This window comes from Chiloscyllium plagiosum, unplaced genomic scaffold (assembly GCF_037043375.1).
Source record: "Chiloscyllium plagiosum isolate Xiang-an unplaced genomic scaffold, Cpla_swu_hap1 HiC_scaffold_5, whole genome shotgun sequence".
Lineage (NCBI taxonomy): Eukaryota > Metazoa > Chordata > Chondrichthyes > Orectolobiformes > Hemiscylliidae > Chiloscyllium > Chiloscyllium plagiosum.
The window spans coordinates 138340443-138357763 of record NW_028270143.1 but is presented as its reverse complement, the minus strand read 5'-3'; the positions used below and the strand labels follow the sequence as shown (position 1 = coordinate 138357763).

At 49.9% G+C, this 17321-nt stretch overlaps 1 protein-coding gene across 1 annotated transcript in view; it reads left to right on the top strand.

The window, feature by feature from the left end:
- Positions 1-17321, top strand: part of LOC148150048 (microtubule-actin cross-linking factor 1, isoforms 6/7-like) — a 374112-nt gene that overhangs the window by 288173 nt on the left and 68618 nt on the right. The window contains exons 16-18 of the mRNA XM_087987781.1: positions 630-785; positions 1888-2094; positions 10438-10557. Coding sequence (XP_087843907.1) covers positions 630-785; positions 1888-2094; positions 10438-10557 — 483 coding nt within the window. The remainder of the gene's footprint in view (positions 1-629; positions 786-1887; positions 2095-10437; positions 10558-17321) is intronic.

Below are 17321 nucleotides of genomic sequence, written 5' to 3'. Positions count from 1 at the left end.
ACTGAGAGGGTGGTGGATATATGGACCGTGCTGACTGAGAGGGTGGTGGATATATGGACCGTGCTGACTGAGAGGGTGGTAGATATATGGACCGTGCTGACTGAGAGGGTGGTGGGTATATGAACCGTGCTGACTGAGAGGGTGGTGGATATATGGACCATGCTGACTGAGAGGGTGGTGGATATATGGTCCGTGCTGACTGAGAGGGTGGTAGATATATGGACCATGCTGACTGAGAGGGCGGTGGGTATATGAACCGTGCTGACTGAGAGGGTGGTGGATATATGGACCATGCTGACTGAGAGGGTGGTGGATATATGGACCGTGCTGACTGAGAGGGTGGTGGAGGCAGGTACTCTCACAACATTGAAGAACTATCTGGATGAGAGTTTAACATGCCAGGGTGTAGTAGGCTCTGGACCAAGTGCAGGTAATGGGATTAGTGTTGGTTGGTTAACATGGCACAGTGGGCTGAAGGGCTTGTTTCTATACTGTATAACTCTGCCAATCCTCCACAACCCCCACCCTGTCTTCCTATTCCTGTCTCTCCCTGATTACCCTTTCTGTTAGGTTGACCATGAAAGAATTGATCATATATAAACTGTGTTTTGATTGGTTTAAATTGCCAGGTGAGACTATCTGAACGAGTAACCTTGGAGACTCAATTCCATAGCAACACCCAGGAGCTGATTGGCTGGATAGAAGATGCCATGAACGTGTTGAATAAGGCTCCAGCTCCGAGTCTGATCCAGGAGTCCATCACAATACAGATCCAGGATCACCAGGTGACCTGTCCTGGGAGAAACACAGTCCATTCCACCTCCCCATCACACTGTGGCCAAGTGTTATCTGATGGCACAGAATCACCCTGGGGTGGGTTCAGTATTAAAGGACAACACTCCATTCACTTTCTCTATTAGCCACTGAACTAGAATGCTGGCTTTGTGTAATATATGCACAAGGACTCTCAACTCCCTTGATGAAGCAACTTCCTCCAGTCTTTAAATAATATTCAACTCCTCTATTCTTCCTGCCAAAGTGCATAAGCTCACATTTCACCACATTATGCCCCATCTGCTACACGGTTCCCATTCGTTTAACCTGTCTATATCTGTCCACAAACCATGTGTTATCCTCATCGCTTACCTTCCCACCTAATCTTGTGTCACTCACAGACTTTGTGAGTGCACATTTACCTCTGTCTTCATACAGATTAGAAATAATTGTGGGCTGAGCACTGACCCTGTGGGACTCCACTATTTACAGGTTGCTATCCTGGAGATTCCATCTTATCCCCACTCTCCGTTTTCTTGTAGTTAGCCAATCCTCTCTCCATGCTAATATATTATCCCCCAACACCGTGTGCTCTTTCTTTGTACCACATGGGTTAACAGGACACTGGCGCCTGAACAGTCACTATCTTAGAGGCAGTGATCAGGTACAGTGAGTGCAGGGATCGGGTGCAGGGATCAGGTGGAGTGGCACTGTGGCTCAGTGGTTAGCACTGCTGCCTCACAGCCCCAGGGACCCGGTTCTATTTCAGCCTCAGGTGACTGTCTATGTGGAGTGTGCACGTTCTCCCTGTGTCTGTGTGGGTTTCCTCCGGGTGCTCCAATTTTCTCCCAGGCCAGGTGAATTGACCAGGCTAAATTGCCCACAGTGTTAGCTGCATTAGCCAGAGGGAAATGGGTCTGGGTGGGTTACTGTTCAGAGGGTCGGTGTGGACTTGTTGGGCTGAAGGGCCTGTTTCCACGCTGTAGGGAATCTAATCTAATCTAGATAGTGAGTGTGGGGATTAGGTACAGAAATCGGGTACATGGATTGGGTAGCGATGCAGTTGTGTGTGTAATGGCTGCCATCTCTCTCTCTCTCTCTCTCTCTCTGTAGCGGTTCAGCAGTGATGTAGCCTTGCACTCTGCACAGCTGAACACCCTGGAACAATGCTCAGAGCCTCTGAGGGATTGCAGCAGCAAGCAGCATCGCTGTCTCATTCAGAACGTGATGGGCACCGTACGGGAGAAATGGGCAAAACTTACACAGTGTACCAGCCAACGAGAGCAGTCTCTCCAGGAGGCCAGAAAACATGCCCAACAGGTAATACACTGTAGTGTTTCCCTCCTCCTCGAACCAAAAAAAAGCAGAGGGGTAGAGAGATGTGCTATTCCAAAACTGTTGGTAGTAGAATAAGAAGTAAGGCCCTGGCTTGAGAGGGTTCAGCCAGCAGCAGATCAGCAATAAGTGCAGGTAAGCTCAGGGAAAGTCCTTTCACTTTCCTTTTTAGACTTTAAGATGGCACTTAGGGCAGTCACACGTTCCTCCTGCAGGATGTGGGAGCTCAGGTTAACTTCCATCATCCCTGATGACTACACGTGTGTGGGAAGTGCACCCAGCTGCAGCTCCTGGGAGACCGTGAGGGGGAGCTGGAGCTGGGTGCACTCAGGATCATCGAACATAGAAAAGTACAGCACAGAACATTTCCTTTGGCCCACGATGTTGTGCCGAGGATTAATCCTAATGTAAAATATAGTAACTTAACCTACGCACCCGTCAACTCACTGCTATCCATGTGCATGTCCAGCACTCGCTTAAATGTCCCCAATGACTCTGCTTCCACCACCACAGCTGGCAACACATTCCATGCGTTCACAACTCTCTGCGTAAAGAACCTACCTCTGACATCACCTCTATAACTTTCTCCTAATATCTTCAAGCTATGACTTCTCGCACCAGTCAATCCTGCCCTGGGGGAAAGTCTCTGGCTATTGACTCTATCTATTCCTCTTATTATTTTGTACACCTCGATCAGGTCTGCTCTCTTCCTCCAGAGAGAAAAGTCAGAGCTTTGTCAACCTTTCTTCATAAGACAAGCCCTCCAGTCCAGGCAGCATCCTGGTAAACCTTCTTTGCACCCTCTCCAAAGCCTGTATCTTTCTTATAGTAGGGCGACCAGAACTGGACACAATATTCCAAGTGTGGTCTCACCAGGGACTCGTAGAGCTGTAGCAAAACCTCACGGCTCTTAAACCCTGTTAATGAAAGCCAAAACACCATATGCTTTCTAAACAACCCTATCCACTTGGGTGGCAACTTTGAGGGATCTATGTACTTGCACACCCAGATCCCTCTGTTCCTCCACACTGCCAAGAATCCTGTCTTTAATCCTATATTCAGCATTCGAGTTCAACCTTCCAAAATGCATCACTTCACATTTATCCAGGTTGAACTCCATCTGCCATTTCTCAGCCCAGCTCTGCATCCCGTCTATGTCTCGCTGTAGCCTGCAGTAGCCCTCGATACTATCGATGATACCTCCAACCTTTGTGTCATCTGCAAAATTACTAACCCACCCCTCAACCTCCTCATCCAAGTCATTTATAAAAACTACAAAGAGCAGAGAACCCTGCGAGACCCCCATTCAACACTGACCTCCAGGCAGAATACTTTTCATCTACAACCACTCTCTGCCTTCTGTCAGCCAACCGATTTCTGAAATTCCAAACCCATGTCTCCATTATGCCCCCAACATCATAGCCCCATGTACTGATCCATGCTCTAAGTTTATCATTCTTTCTTCTGATACTCCTTGAGTTAAAGCAGACACACTTTAACGATCCCTTTGTTTCATTGCGTGAGAAACCTTCCCGATAGATTCACTACATCCTACCACTGTCCTGTCTGCAACTGACCCCCTCTCAGACATGTGGCTCCGATTCCCACCCCCCTGCCAAACTAGTTTAAACCCTTCCGAATCGCACGAGCAAATCTCCCACCCAGGACATTTGTGCCCCTCCAGTTCAGGTGCAACCCGTCCTTCATGTACAGGTCCCACCTTCCCCAGAAGGTATCCCAATGGTCTAGGTATCTGAAGCCCTCCCTCCTGCACCAGCCTCACAGCCACGTGTTAAGCTACATTTGCTGACTGTTCCTCATCTCACTATCTCGTGGCACCGGTAGCAAACCTGAGATCACTACTCTACTCGTCCTGCTCTTCAGCTTCCAACCTAACGCTCTGTAGTCACTTTTCAGATCCTCAATCCCTTTCCTGGCTGTATCATTGGTGCCGATATGTACCACGATTTCTGGCTGCTCCCCCTCCCCCTTTAGAATCTTGTAGACCCGATCGGCGACATCCCGGACCCTGGCACCAGGGAGGCAACGTACCTTCCGGGAGTCCCGTTCCTGACCACAAAATCTCCTGTCAATCCGTCTAACTATTGAGTCCCCTATTACTAGCGCTTTTCTATTTCCCACCCTTCCCTTCTGAGCCACAGTGCCAGGCTCAGTGCCAGAGACCTGACAACCATGGCTTACCCCTGGCAGGCTGACTCCACCAGCAGTATCCAAAACGGTATACTTATTGCTGAGGGGAACGGCCACAGGGGATCTCTGCTCTGACCATCGGTTCCCTTTCCTCCCCGTGACAGTAATCCAGCTGTCCTTATCTTGTATCTGGGGAGTGATCACTTCCCTGTCCATCCTCTCAATTACCCCCTCAGCCTCCCGGATGATCCATAGTTCATCCAGCTCCAGCTCCAGTTCCCCAACTCAGTTTTCGAGGAGCTGGAGTTGGGTGCACTTCCCGCAAATGTCCCTCACCTGCCACATTCTGCAGGAGGAACACGCAACTACCCTGACATCCATATCCCGATATTCTGAAAGCCCGCGCAGAACTAAACAAAGGAAGAGAAGGAAAAAAAAAGAGAAACCTGAAAACTTACCTAGTTTACAGACTCTTAGTAAGGTTAGAGGAGGTGGGTAGGAGGGAGGCCCTATGGTGTAGGGTTGAAAATGTGTTGCTGGAAAAGCGCAGCAGGTCAGGCAGCATCCAAGGAGCAGGAGAATCGACGTTCTTCAGGAAGAAGGGCTCATGCCCGAAACGTCGATTCTCTTGTTCCTTGGATGCTGCCTGACCTGCTGCGCTTTTCCAGCAACACATTTTTCAGCTCTGATATCCAGCATCTGCAGTCCTCACTTTCTCCTATGGTGTAGGGTCTCAGGTTTAGATCTCACCCACTTAAAAACTCCCCAGAAGTCCTTCGTTCCTCCCTCGCACCTCTCCACAAATGTAGATAAGTGTGAGGTCTTGCATTTTGGAAAGTCAAATCAAGGTAGGAATTTCACGGTGAATGGTAGGGCCTTAAGGAATGTCATGGAACAGAGGGACCTTGGAGTTCAGGTTCACAGTTCTCTGAAAGTGGTGTCCCAGATAGACAGGGCAATGATGAAGGCTTTTGGTAGACTGGCTCTTATCAGTCAGGTCATTGAGTATAGAAGTTGGGAAGTTATGTTGCTGTTATCCAGGATGTTGGTGAGACCACGCTTGGAGTACTGCGTTCAGTTTTGGTCACCTTGTTGTAGGAAGGACGTTACTAATCTAGAAAGAACGCAGAAGAAATTTACAAGGATATTGTCTGGACTCCATGGTCTGAGTTTTAGGGAGAGGTTGGACAAGCTAGGACATTTTCCTTTCGAGCGTAGGAGACTGAGGGGGGAACATTATAGAGATGTATAAGATCATGAAAGGCCGGGATAGGGTGAATGCACTCAGTCTTTTTCCCAGGGTTGGGGAATCGAGGACTAGAGGGCATCAGTTTAAGGTGAGAGGGGAAAGAATAAAAGGCAACCCAAGGGACAACTGTTTTTACACAGAGGGTGCCAGAGGAAGTGGTTGAGGCGGGTACATTAATAACATTTAAAAGGCATTTGGACATAGACATGGATAGGAAAGGTTTACAAGGATATGGAGAAAGTGAGGACTGTAGATGCTGGAGTCAGAGTCGAAGTGTGTGGTGCTGGAAAAGCACAGCCGGTCAGGCAGCATCCAAGGAGCAGGAGAATCAGGCAGAAGCCCTTCATCAGGGCCAAGTGCAGGGAAATGGGGCTAGCGTGGATGGATGTTTTGGTCGGCATGGATCCATTTGGACCAAAAGGCCTGTCTCCATGCTGTAGGATTCTGACTGTATGATCCCTCTGAGTTTCCTAGTGTCCTGCCATTCACTGAGTACTCCCTTCGCTTGTTCCTTCTTCCAAGTGCATCACTTCACTTTTATAGTCATAGTGATGTACAGCACGGAAACAGACCCTTCGGTCCAACCTGTCCATGCCGACCAGACATCCCAACCCAATCTAGTTCCCACCTGCCAGCACTCGGCCCATATCCCTCCAAACCCTTCCTATTCATATACCCATCCAAATGCCTCTTAAATGTTGCAATTGTACCAGCCTCCACCACTTCCTCTAGCAGCTCATTCCATACACGTACCACACTCTGCGTGAAAACGTTGCCCCTTAGGTCTCTTTTATATCTTTCCCTTCTCACCCTAAACCTATGCCCTCTAGTTCTGGACTCCCCGACCCCAGGGAAAATACTTTGTCTATTTATCCTATCCATGCCCCTCACGATTTTATAAACCTCTATAAAGTCACCCCTCAGCCTCTGACGGTCCAGGGAAAACAGCCCCAGCCTGTTCAGCCTCTCCCTGTAGCTCAGATCCTCCAACCCTGGCAACATCCTTGTAAATCTTTTCTGAACCCTTTCAAGTTTCACAACATCTTTCCGATAGGAAGGAGACCAGAATTACACGCAATATTCCAACAGTGGCCTAACCAATGTCCTGTACAGCCGCAACATGACCTCCCAACTCCTGTACTCAATACTCTGACCAATAAAGGAAAGCATACCAAACGCCTTCTTCACTATCCTATCTACCTGCGACTTCACTTTCAAGGAGCTATGAACCTGCACTCCAAGGTCTCTTTGTTGAGCAACACTCCCTAGGACCTTACCATTAAGTGTATAAATCCTGCTAAGATTTGCTTTCCCAAAATGCAGCACCTCACATTTATCTGAATTAAACTCCATCTGCCACTTCTCAGCCCATTGGCCCATCTGGTCCAGATCCTGTTGTAATCTGAGGTAACCCTCTTCGCTGTCCACTACACCTCCAATTTTGGTGTCATCTGCAAACTTACTAACTGTACCTCTTATGCTCGCATCCAAATCATTTATGTAAATGACAAAAAGTAGAGGGCCCAGCACCGATCCTTGTAGCACTCCACTGGTCACAGGCCACCAGTCTGAAAAACAACTCTCCACCACCACCCTCTGTCTTCTACCTTTGAGCCAGTTCTGTATCCAAATGGCTAGTTCTCCTTGTATTCTATGAGATCGAACCTTGCTAACCAGTGTCCCATGGGGAACCTTGTCGAATGCCTTACTGAGGTCCATATAGATCACATCTACTGCTCTGCCCTCATCAATCTTCTTTGTTAGTTCTTCAAAAAACTCAATCAAGTTTGTGAGACATGATTTTCCACAGACAAAGCCATGTTGACTATCCCTAATTAGTTGCTGGAAAAGCGCAGCAGGTCAGGCAGCATCAAAGGAGAAGGAGAATCGACGTTTCAGGCATAAGCCCTTCTTCAGGCTTATGCCCGAAACGTCGATTCTCCTTCTCCTTGGATGCTGCCTGACCTGCTGCGCTTTTCCAGCAACACATTTTTAAGCTCTGATCCCTAGCATCTGCGTCCTCACTTTCTCCTATCCCTAATCAATCCTTGCCTTTCCAAATACATGTACATCCTGTCCCTCAGGATTCCCTCCAACAACTTGCCCACCACCAACATCAGGCTCACCGGTCTATAGTTCCCTGGATTGTCCTTACCGCCCTTCTTAAACAGTGGCACCACGTTAGCCAACCACCAGTCTTCCGGCACCTCACCTGTGACTATCGATGATACAAATATCTCAGCAAAAGGCCCAGCAATCACTTCTCTGGCTTCCCACACAGTTCTCGGGTGCACCTGATCAGGTCCTGGGATTTATCCACCTTTAACCGTTTCAAGACATCCAGCACTTCCTCCTCTGTAATCTGGACATTTTGCAAGCTGTCACCATCTATTTCCCTACAGTCTATATCTTCCATATCCTTTTCCACAGTAAATACTGATGCAAAATATTCATTTAGTATCTCCCCCATTTTCTGTGGCTCCACACAAAGGCTGCCTTGCTGATCTTTGAGGGGCCCTATTCTCTTCCTAGTTACCCTTTTGTCCTTAATGTATTTGTAAAAACCCTTTGGATTCTCCTTAATTCTATTTGTCAAAGCTATCTCATGTCCCCGTTTTGCCCTCCTGATTTCCCTCATAAGTATACTCCTACTGCCTTTATACTCTTCTAAGGATTCACTCGATCTATCCTGTTTATACCTGACATATGCTTCCTTCTTTTTCTTAACCAAACCCTCAATTTCTTTAGTCATCCAGCATTCCCTATAGTTACCAGCTTTCCCTTTCACCCTGACAGGAATATACTTTCTCTGGATTCTTGTTATCTCATTTCTGAAGGCTTCCCATTTTCCAGCCTCCAATCAGCTTTCGAAAGTTCTTGCCTAATACCCTCAAAATTGGCCTTTAACAGAATAAATTCCATCTGTCACTGATCTGTCCACCTGACCAATCTGTTTATCAATTTAAAAGTCACAGCAACTGCTGCAGGAAAAGTAACCAGTTAATTTGACTGGAGTTTTTTTCTACTGCAGAGAAGAGGCAGCTTCTGCTGGGGAGAACAGCATACCCTCCTGTTTGTGTGTGTATGTCTCTCTCTCTCTCTCTGTGTCAGTGAGCCTGTAACTTGTTTCTAGGGCCAACCCGCTCCGTTAGCTGGGATCCATAGGTCTCACTTGTGAACAACTCTCTAGCTCCTGATTGGCTGTACACTGCAGGATCCCATCACCTCAAAACACACAGTTGACAAGATGAGGAAGCAAATTCCTCACTGTGAAATGATGCAGCAGCTCAGGGTAAATTTCTGTGACTAACAACAGATTTTTTTGATCCTTGTGGCTCTGTTTTTAAAGGCAGGGAAAAAAAAAACAGACACAGAGCTTACAGTGCACTTCATAAATATCATCATATTCCCTTTAACATCAGGCTGGAGAATGCTCTCATCCTCTGTGAAACTCAGATCATTTCTCACAAACCCCAGACTGAGTGGGAATGGAAGCTGCACTAAGTACTATGGCAGTGATAACATGATAGAACATAGAACATAGAAGAATACAGCGCAGTACAGGCCCTTTGGCCCTCGATGTTGCGCCGATCCAAGCCCACCTAACCTATACTAACCCACTATCCTCCATATACCTATCCAATGCCCGCTTAAATGCCCATAAAGAGGGAGAGTCCACCACTGCTACTGGCAGGGCATTCCATGAACTCACGACTCGCTGAGTGAAGAACCTACCCCTAACTTCAGTCCTATATCTACCCCCCCTTAATTTAAAGCTATGCCCCCTTGTAATACCCGACTCCATACGCGGGAAAAGGTTCACACTGTCAACCCTATCTAACCCCCTAATCATCTTGTACACCTCAATCAAGTCACCCCTAAACCTTCTTTTCTCTAATGAAAACAGCCCCAAGTGTCTCAGTCTTTCCTCATACGATCTTCCTTCCATACCAGGCAACATCCTGGTAAACCTCCTCTGCACCCGTTCCAGTGCCTCCACATCCTTCCTATAGTATGGCGACCAAAACTGCACTCAATATTCCAGATGCGGCCGCACCAGAGTCTTATACAACTGCATCATGACCTCAGGACTCCGGAACTCAATTCCTCTACCAATAAAAGCCAGTACGCCATATGCCTTCCTCACTGCACTATTTACCTGGGTGGCAACTTTCAGAGATCTGTGTACATGGACACCAAGATCCCTCTGCTCATCCACACTACCAAGTATCCGACCATTAGCCCAGTACCCCATCTTTTTGTTATTCTTCCCAAAGTGAATCACCTCACACTTAGCTACATTGAATTCCATTTGCCACCTTTCTGCCCAGCTCTGCAGCTTCTCTATATCCTGCTGTAACCTGCCACATCCTTCCTCACTGTCAACAACTCCTCCGACTTTCGTATCATCCGCAAACTTGCTCACCCAACCTTCTAACCCCTCTTCCAGGTCATTTATAAAAATGACAAACAGCAATGGTCCCAAAACAGATCCTTGCGGAACACCGCTAGTGACGGCACTCCATGAAGAAACTTTGCCATCAACTACTACCCTCTGTCTTCTTCCATCCAGCCAATTCCTAATCCAAACCTCCAACTCACCCTCAATGCCATATCTCCGTATTTTCTGCAGTAGCCTACCATGGGGAACCTTATCAAACGCCTTACTAAAATCCATATATACCACATCTACCGCTTTCCCCTCATCAACCTCCTTCGTCACCTTTTCAAAGAATTCAATAAGGTTTGTGAGGCACGACCTGCCTCACAATGATGAGATTGTAACTGGCTAATGCGGTTTGCAGTGCAGATTGGATGGACCAAATGGCCCCCTCCTGCATCATATCAATTCTATGATTCTGTGTTAACCCTGCCCCCATTCTTGTTGAGAATTGGACTGTTTGACCCTGTGATGCTTGTCTTTGCAGTTCAGTGAGTCAAGGAAGATGCTACAAAGTTGGATGGATGAAGTGGATCAGCATCTAGAGGCTCAGAAGGACATTGCTGTCGACAACAATGACATTAAACAGCAGCTCACCCAGCAACAGGTCAGCATCACAGAAAGTTGCCATAATCACATCGGGCTGTCGCTCACTACGGACGGAGATGACAGGTGATGGTTTAATCTGAGGGTCACCACACCTCACACAAAGGCAGAGGTTCAAGGAGAGTCTTTCATGGAAATGAATCCTTTATGGCTGGCACGGTGGCTCAGTGGTTAGCACTGCTGCCTCAGAGCGCCAGGGACTCAGGTTCAATTCCAGCCTTGAGTAACTGTCTGTGTGGAGTGTGCACATTCTCCCTGTGTCTGCGTGGGTTTCCCCTGGATTCTTCGGTTTCCTCCCACAGTCACAAAGATGTGCAGGTGAGGTGAATTGGCCATGCTAAATTGCCCATAGTGTGAGGTGCAGGAGTCAGGGGTAAATTTGGATAAGGGATGGGTCTGGGTGGGTTACTCTTCAGAGGGTCAGTGTGGACTTGTTGGGCCAAATGGCCTGTTTCCATAGTGTAGAGAATCTAATCTAATCTCAGTTGGTGGAAGAACAAAGAAAGTTTACAGCCCAAGAACAGGCCCTTCAGCCCTCCAAGCCTGAGCCGATCCAAATCCACTGACTAAACCTGTTGCCCAATTCCTAAGCATTTGTATCCCTCTGCTCCCCACCTACTCATGCATCTGACCAGACACATCTTAAATGAATCTAACGTGTCTGCCTCTACCACCTCTGCTGGCAACGCGTTCCAGACACCCACCACCCTCTGTGTGAGGTACTTGCTGCGTGCATCCCCCTTAAACTTTCCACCTCTCACCTTGAAAGCATGACCCCTCGTTATTGAATCCTTTACCCTGGGCAAAAGCTTGTCTCTATCCACCCTGTCTATACCCTTCGTGATTTTGTAAACCTCAATCAGGTCCCCCCTCAATCTCCTTTTTTCTAATGAAAACAATCCTAACCTACTCAACCTCTCTTCATAGCTAGCACCTTCCATACCAGGCAACATCTTCGTAAACCTTCTCTGCACCCTCTCCAAAGCATCCACATCCTATTGGTAATGTGGCGACCAGAACTGTACACAGTATTCAAAATGCGGCCAAACCAATGTCTTGTACAATGTTAACATGACCTGCCAGCTCTTATACTCAATACCCCGTCCAATTAAAGCAAGCATACCATATGCCTTCTTGACCACTCTTTCCACCTGTGCAGCAACCTTCAGGAAAAATGGACCTGATTAAATTGATTGGAATATGGGCAATAACACTGAACAACTTGCAATGATAGAGCAATTGATTTTTTTTCTGGTGAAACTATCACTCACCAACTGACAAGAAATCATAGAATCAAATAATGATCCAGCCAAGGGGAAGGACAATCAGATCATCAACCCTGTGTTTATGTAAGAGATGGCCAATTGGCTCCCCAAAGCCTATCTATCAACCACAAGGTATCACGTTCACTCCCCTTCTGAACTTTTCACTCCCCAAGCACCCCGTTCACTTTCCACGTGTCCCGTTCACTTTCCGTGTGCCCCGTTCACTTTCCGTGTGTCCTGTTCACTTTCCGTGTGCCCCGTTCACTTTCCATGTGCCCCGTTCACTTTCCACGTGTCCCGTTCACTTTCCGTGTGCCCCATTCACTCCATGTGCCCCGTTCACTTTCCGTGTGTCCTGTTCACTTTCCGTGTGCCCCGTTCACTTTCCACGTGTCCCGTTCACTTTCCATGTGTCCCGTTCACTTTGCGTGTGCCCAGTTCACTTTCCACGTGTCCCGTTCACTTTCCATGTGTCCCGTTCACTTTGCGTGTGCCCAGTTCACTTTCCACGTGTCCCGTTCACTTTCCATGCGCCCGTTCACTTTCCGTGTGCCCACTTTCCGTGTGCCCAGTTCACTTTCCATGTGCCCCGTTCACTCCATGTGCCATGTTCACTTTCCATGTGCCCCATTCACACCATGTGCCCCGTTCACTTTCCGTGTGCCCCGTTCACTTAGCGTGTGCCCTGTTCACTCCATGTGCCACGTTCACTCTGTGTGCGCGGTTCACTTTGCATGTGCCCCGTTCACTTTGCGTGTGACCCGTTCACTCCGTGTGTCCTATTCACTTTGCGTGTGTCTCATTCACTTTGCGTGTGCCCCATTCACTTTGCGTGTACCCTGTTCGTTTTGGGTGTACCCTGTTCACTCCATGTGCCCCGTTCACTCCGTGTGTCCTATTCACTTTGCGTGTGTCTCATTCACTTTGCGTGTGCCCCATTCACTTTGCGTGTACCCTGTTCGTTTTGGGTGTACCCTGTTCACTCCGTGTGCCCCGTTCACTCTGTGTGCCCCATTCACTTTCCGTGTGCCCCATTCACTTTGCGTGTGCCCCGTTCACTTTCCATGTGCCCTGTTCACTCCATGTGCCCTGTTCACTCCATGTGTCCCTTTCACGTTCCATGTGCTCTGTTCACTCCCTGTGCCCCGTTCACTCCGTGTGCCCCGTTCACTCCGTGTGCCCCGTTCACTTTCCGTGTGCCCCATTCACTTTCCGTGTGCCCCGTTCACTCTGTGTGCCCCATTCACTCTGTGTGCCTGGTTCACTTTGCGTGTGCCCCCGCTTACTTTCCGTGCGCCCCGTTCTCTTCCCATTTGCCCTGTTCACTTTCCATGTGCCCCGTTCACTCCGTGTGCCCCGTTCACTCCGTGTGCCCCGTTCACTCTGTGTGCCTGGTTCACTTTGCGTGTGCCCCGTTTACTTTCCGTGTGCCCCGTTCGCTTTGTGTGTGCCCCGTTCACTTTCTGTGTGTCCCGTTCACTCCGTGTGCCCCGTTCACTTTGCGTGTGCCCTGTTCACTCCATGTGCCCTGTTCATTTTCCGTGTGCCCCATTCACTTTGCGTGTGCCCCGTTCACTCCGTGTGCCCTGTTCACTCCATGTACCCCGTTTACTTTGCGTCTGCCCCGTTCACTTTGCGTGTGCCCTGTTCACTCCGTGTGCCCCATTCACTTTCCGTGTGCCCCATTCGCTTTGTGTGTGCCCTGTTTACTTTCGGTGTGCCCCGTTTACTTTCCATGTGCCCCGTTAACTTTGCGTGTTCCCCGTTCACTTTCCGTGTTTCCTGTTCACTTTGCGTGTGCCCTATTCACTTTCCGTGTGCCCATGTTCACTCCATGTGCCCTGTTTACACCGTCTGCCCTGTTTACTTTCCGTGTGCCCCATTCACTTTCCGTGTGCCCCGTTCACTTTGTGTGTTTCCTGTTCACTCCGTGTGCCCCATTCACTTTACGTGTGCCCCGTTCACTCTGTGTGCCCCGTTCACTCTGTGTGCCCCGTTCACTTTACGTGTGCCCCGTTCACTCTGTGTGCCCTGTTCACTTTCCGTGTGCCCCATTCGCTTTGTGTGTGCCCCGTTCACTTTCCGTATGCCCCGTTCACTCTGTGTGCCCCGTTCACTTTGCGTGTGCCCTGTTCACTCCGTGTGCCCTGTTCATTTTCCGTGTGCCCCATTCACTTTACGTGTGCCCCGTTCACTCCGTGTGCCCCATTCACTTTGCGTGTGCCCTGTTCACTCCGTGTGCCCTGTTCATTTTCCGTGTGCCCCATTCACTTTGCGTGTGCCCCGTTCACTCCGTGTGCCCTGTTCACTCCATGTGCCCTGTTTACTTCCCGTGTGCCCCGTTCACTTTGCGTGTGCCCTGTTCACTCCGTGTGCCCTGTTCATTTTCCGTGTGCCCCATTCACTTTACGTGTGCCCCGTTCACTCCGTGTGCCCCATTCACTTTGCGTGTGCCCTGTTCACTCCGTGTGCCCTGTTCATTTTCCGTGTGCCCCATTCACTTTGCGTGTGCCCCGTTCACTCCGTGTGCCCTGTTCACTCCATGTGCCCTGTTTACTTCCCGTGTGCCCCGTTCACTTTGCGTGTGCCCCGTTCACTTTGCGTGTGCCCCGTTCATTCCGTGTGCCCCATTCACTTTCCGTGTTTCCTGTTCACTTTCCGTGTGCCCATTCACTTTCCGTGTGCCCCGTTTACTTTCCGTGTGCCCCGTTCACTTTGCGTGTGCCCCGTTCACTTTGCGTGTGCCCCGTTCACATTCCGTGTGCCCATGTTCACTCTGTGTGGCCTGTTCACACCGTGTGCCCTGTTTACTTTCCGTGTGCCCCATTCACTTTCCATGTGCCCCATTCACTTTCCGTGTGCCCCGTTTACTTTCCGTGTGCCATGTTCATTTTCCGTGTGCCCCATTCACTTTACGTGTGCCCCGTTCACTCCGTGTGCCCCGTTCACTTTCCGTGTGCCCCATTTACTCTCCGTGTGCCCCGTTCACTTTGCGTGTGCCCCGTTCACTTTGCGTGTGCCCCGTTCACTCCGTGTGCCCCGTTCACTTTCCATGTTTCCTGTTCACTTTCCGTGTGCCCCATTCACTTTCCGTGTGCCCCGTTTACTTTCCGAGTTTCCTGTTCACTTTCCATGTGCCCCATTCACTTTCCGTGTGCCCATGTTCACTTCGTGTGCCCCATTCACTCCGTGTGCCCCATTCACTTTCCGTGTGCCCCATTCACTTTGCATGTACCCGTTCACTTTGCGTGTGCCCCGTTCAGTCCGTGTATCCTATTCACTTTCTGTGTGCCCCATTTACTCTCCGTGTGCCCCGTTCACTTTCCGTGTTTCCTGTTCACATTCCGTGTGCTCTGTTCACTCCGTGTGCCCCGTTCACTCTGTGTACCCCGTTTACTTTCCATGTGCCCCATTCACTTTCCGTGTGCCCCATTCACTTTGCGTGTGCTCTGTTCACTCCGTGTGCCCCGTTCACTCCGTGTGCCCCATTCACTTTCCGTGTGCCCCATTCACTTTGCGTGTGCCCCCCCTTACTTTCCGTGTGCCCTGTTCACTCCATGTGCCCCGTTCACTCCGTGTGCCCCGTTCACTCTGTGTGCCTGGTTCACTTTGCGTGTGCCCCGTTTACTTTCTGTGTGTCCCGTTCACTCCGTGTGCCCCATTCACTTTCTGTGTGTCCCGTTCACTCCGTGTGCCCCGTTCACTTTGCGTGTGCCCTGTTCATTTTCCGTGTGCCCCATTCACTTTGCGTGTGCCCCGTTCACTTTGCGTGTGCCCCGTTCACTCCGTGTGCCCCATTCACTTTCCGTGTGCCCTGTTTACTTTCGGTGTGCCCCGTTTACTTTGCGTTTGCTCCGTTCACTTTCCGTGTGCCCCGTTTACTTTCCATGTGCCCCGTTCACTTTGCGTGTGCCCCGTTCACTTTCCGTGTTTCCTGTTCACTTTGCGTGTGCCCCATTCATATTCCGTGTGCCCATGTTCACTCCGTGTGCCCTGTTTACACCGTCTGCCCTGTTTACTTTCCGTGTGCCCCATTCACTTTCCGTGTGCCCCATTCACTTTCCGTGTGCCCAGTTCACTTTCCACGTGTCCCGTTCACTTTCCATGTGTCGCGTTCACTTTGCGTGTGCCCAGTTCACTTTCCACGTGTCCCGTTCACTTTCCGTGTGCCCACTTTCCGTGTGACCAGTTCACTTTCCATGTGTCCCGTTCACTTTCCGTGTGCCCCGTTCACTTTGTGTGTGCCCAATTCACTCCGTGTGCCCCATTCACTTTCCGTGTGCCCCGTTCACACCATGTGCCCTGTTTACTTTCGGTGTGCCCCGTTTACTTTCCATGTTTCCTGTTCACTTTGCGTGTGCCCTGTTAACTCCGTGTGCCCCGTTCACTCCGTGTGCTCCATTCACTTTCCGTGTGCCCTGTTTACTTTCGGTGTGCCCCGTTTACTTTCCATGTTTCCTGTTCACTTTGCGTGTGCCCATGTTCACTCCATGTGCCCTGTTTACACCGTCTGCCCTGTTTACTTTCCGTGTGCCCCATTCACTTTCCGTGTGCCCCGATCACTCCGTGCGCCCCGTTCACTTTCCGTGTGCCCTGTTCACTCCGTGTGCCCTGTTCACTTTCCGTGTGCCCCATTCGCTTTGTGTGTGCCCCGTTCACTTTCCGTATGCCCCGTTCACTCTGTGTGCCCCGTTCACTTTGCGTGTGCCCTGTTCACTCCGTGTGCCCTGTTCATTTTCCGTGTGCCCCATTCACTTTACGTGTGCCCCGTTCACTCCGTGTGCCCCATTCACTTTGCGTGTGCCCTGTTCACTCCGTGTGCCCTGTTCATTTTCCGTGTGCCCCATTCACTTTGCGTGTGCCCCGTTCACTCCGTGTGCCCTGTTCACTCCATGTACCCTGTTTACTTCCCGTGTGCCCCGTTCACTTTGCGTGTGCCCCGTTCACTTTGCGTGTGCCCCGTTCATTCCGTGTGCCCCATTCACTTTCCGTGTTTCCTGTTCACTTTCCGTGTGCCCCATTCACTTTCCGTGTGCCCCGTTTACTTTCCGTGTGCCCCGTTCACTTTGCGTGTGCCCCGTTCACTTTGCGTGTGCCCCGTTCACATTCCGTGTGCCCATGTTCACTCTGTGTGGCCTGTTCACACCGTGTGCCCTGTTTACTTTCCGTGTGCCCCATTCACTTTCCGTGTGCCCCATTCACTTTCCGTGTGCCCCGTTTACTTTCCGTGTGCCCCGTTCACTTTGCGTGTGCCCCGTTCACTTTGCGTGTGCCCCGTTCACATTCCGTGTGCCCATGTTCACTCTGTGTGGCCTGTTCACACCGTGTGCCCTGTTTACTTTCCGTGTGCCCCATTCACTTTCCGTGTGCCCCATTCACTTTCCATGTGCCCCATTCACGTTCCGTGTGCCCCGTTTACTTTCTGTGTGCCCTGTTCATTTTCCGTGTGCCCCATTCACTTTACGTGTGCCCCGTTCACTCCGTGTGCCCCGTTCACTTT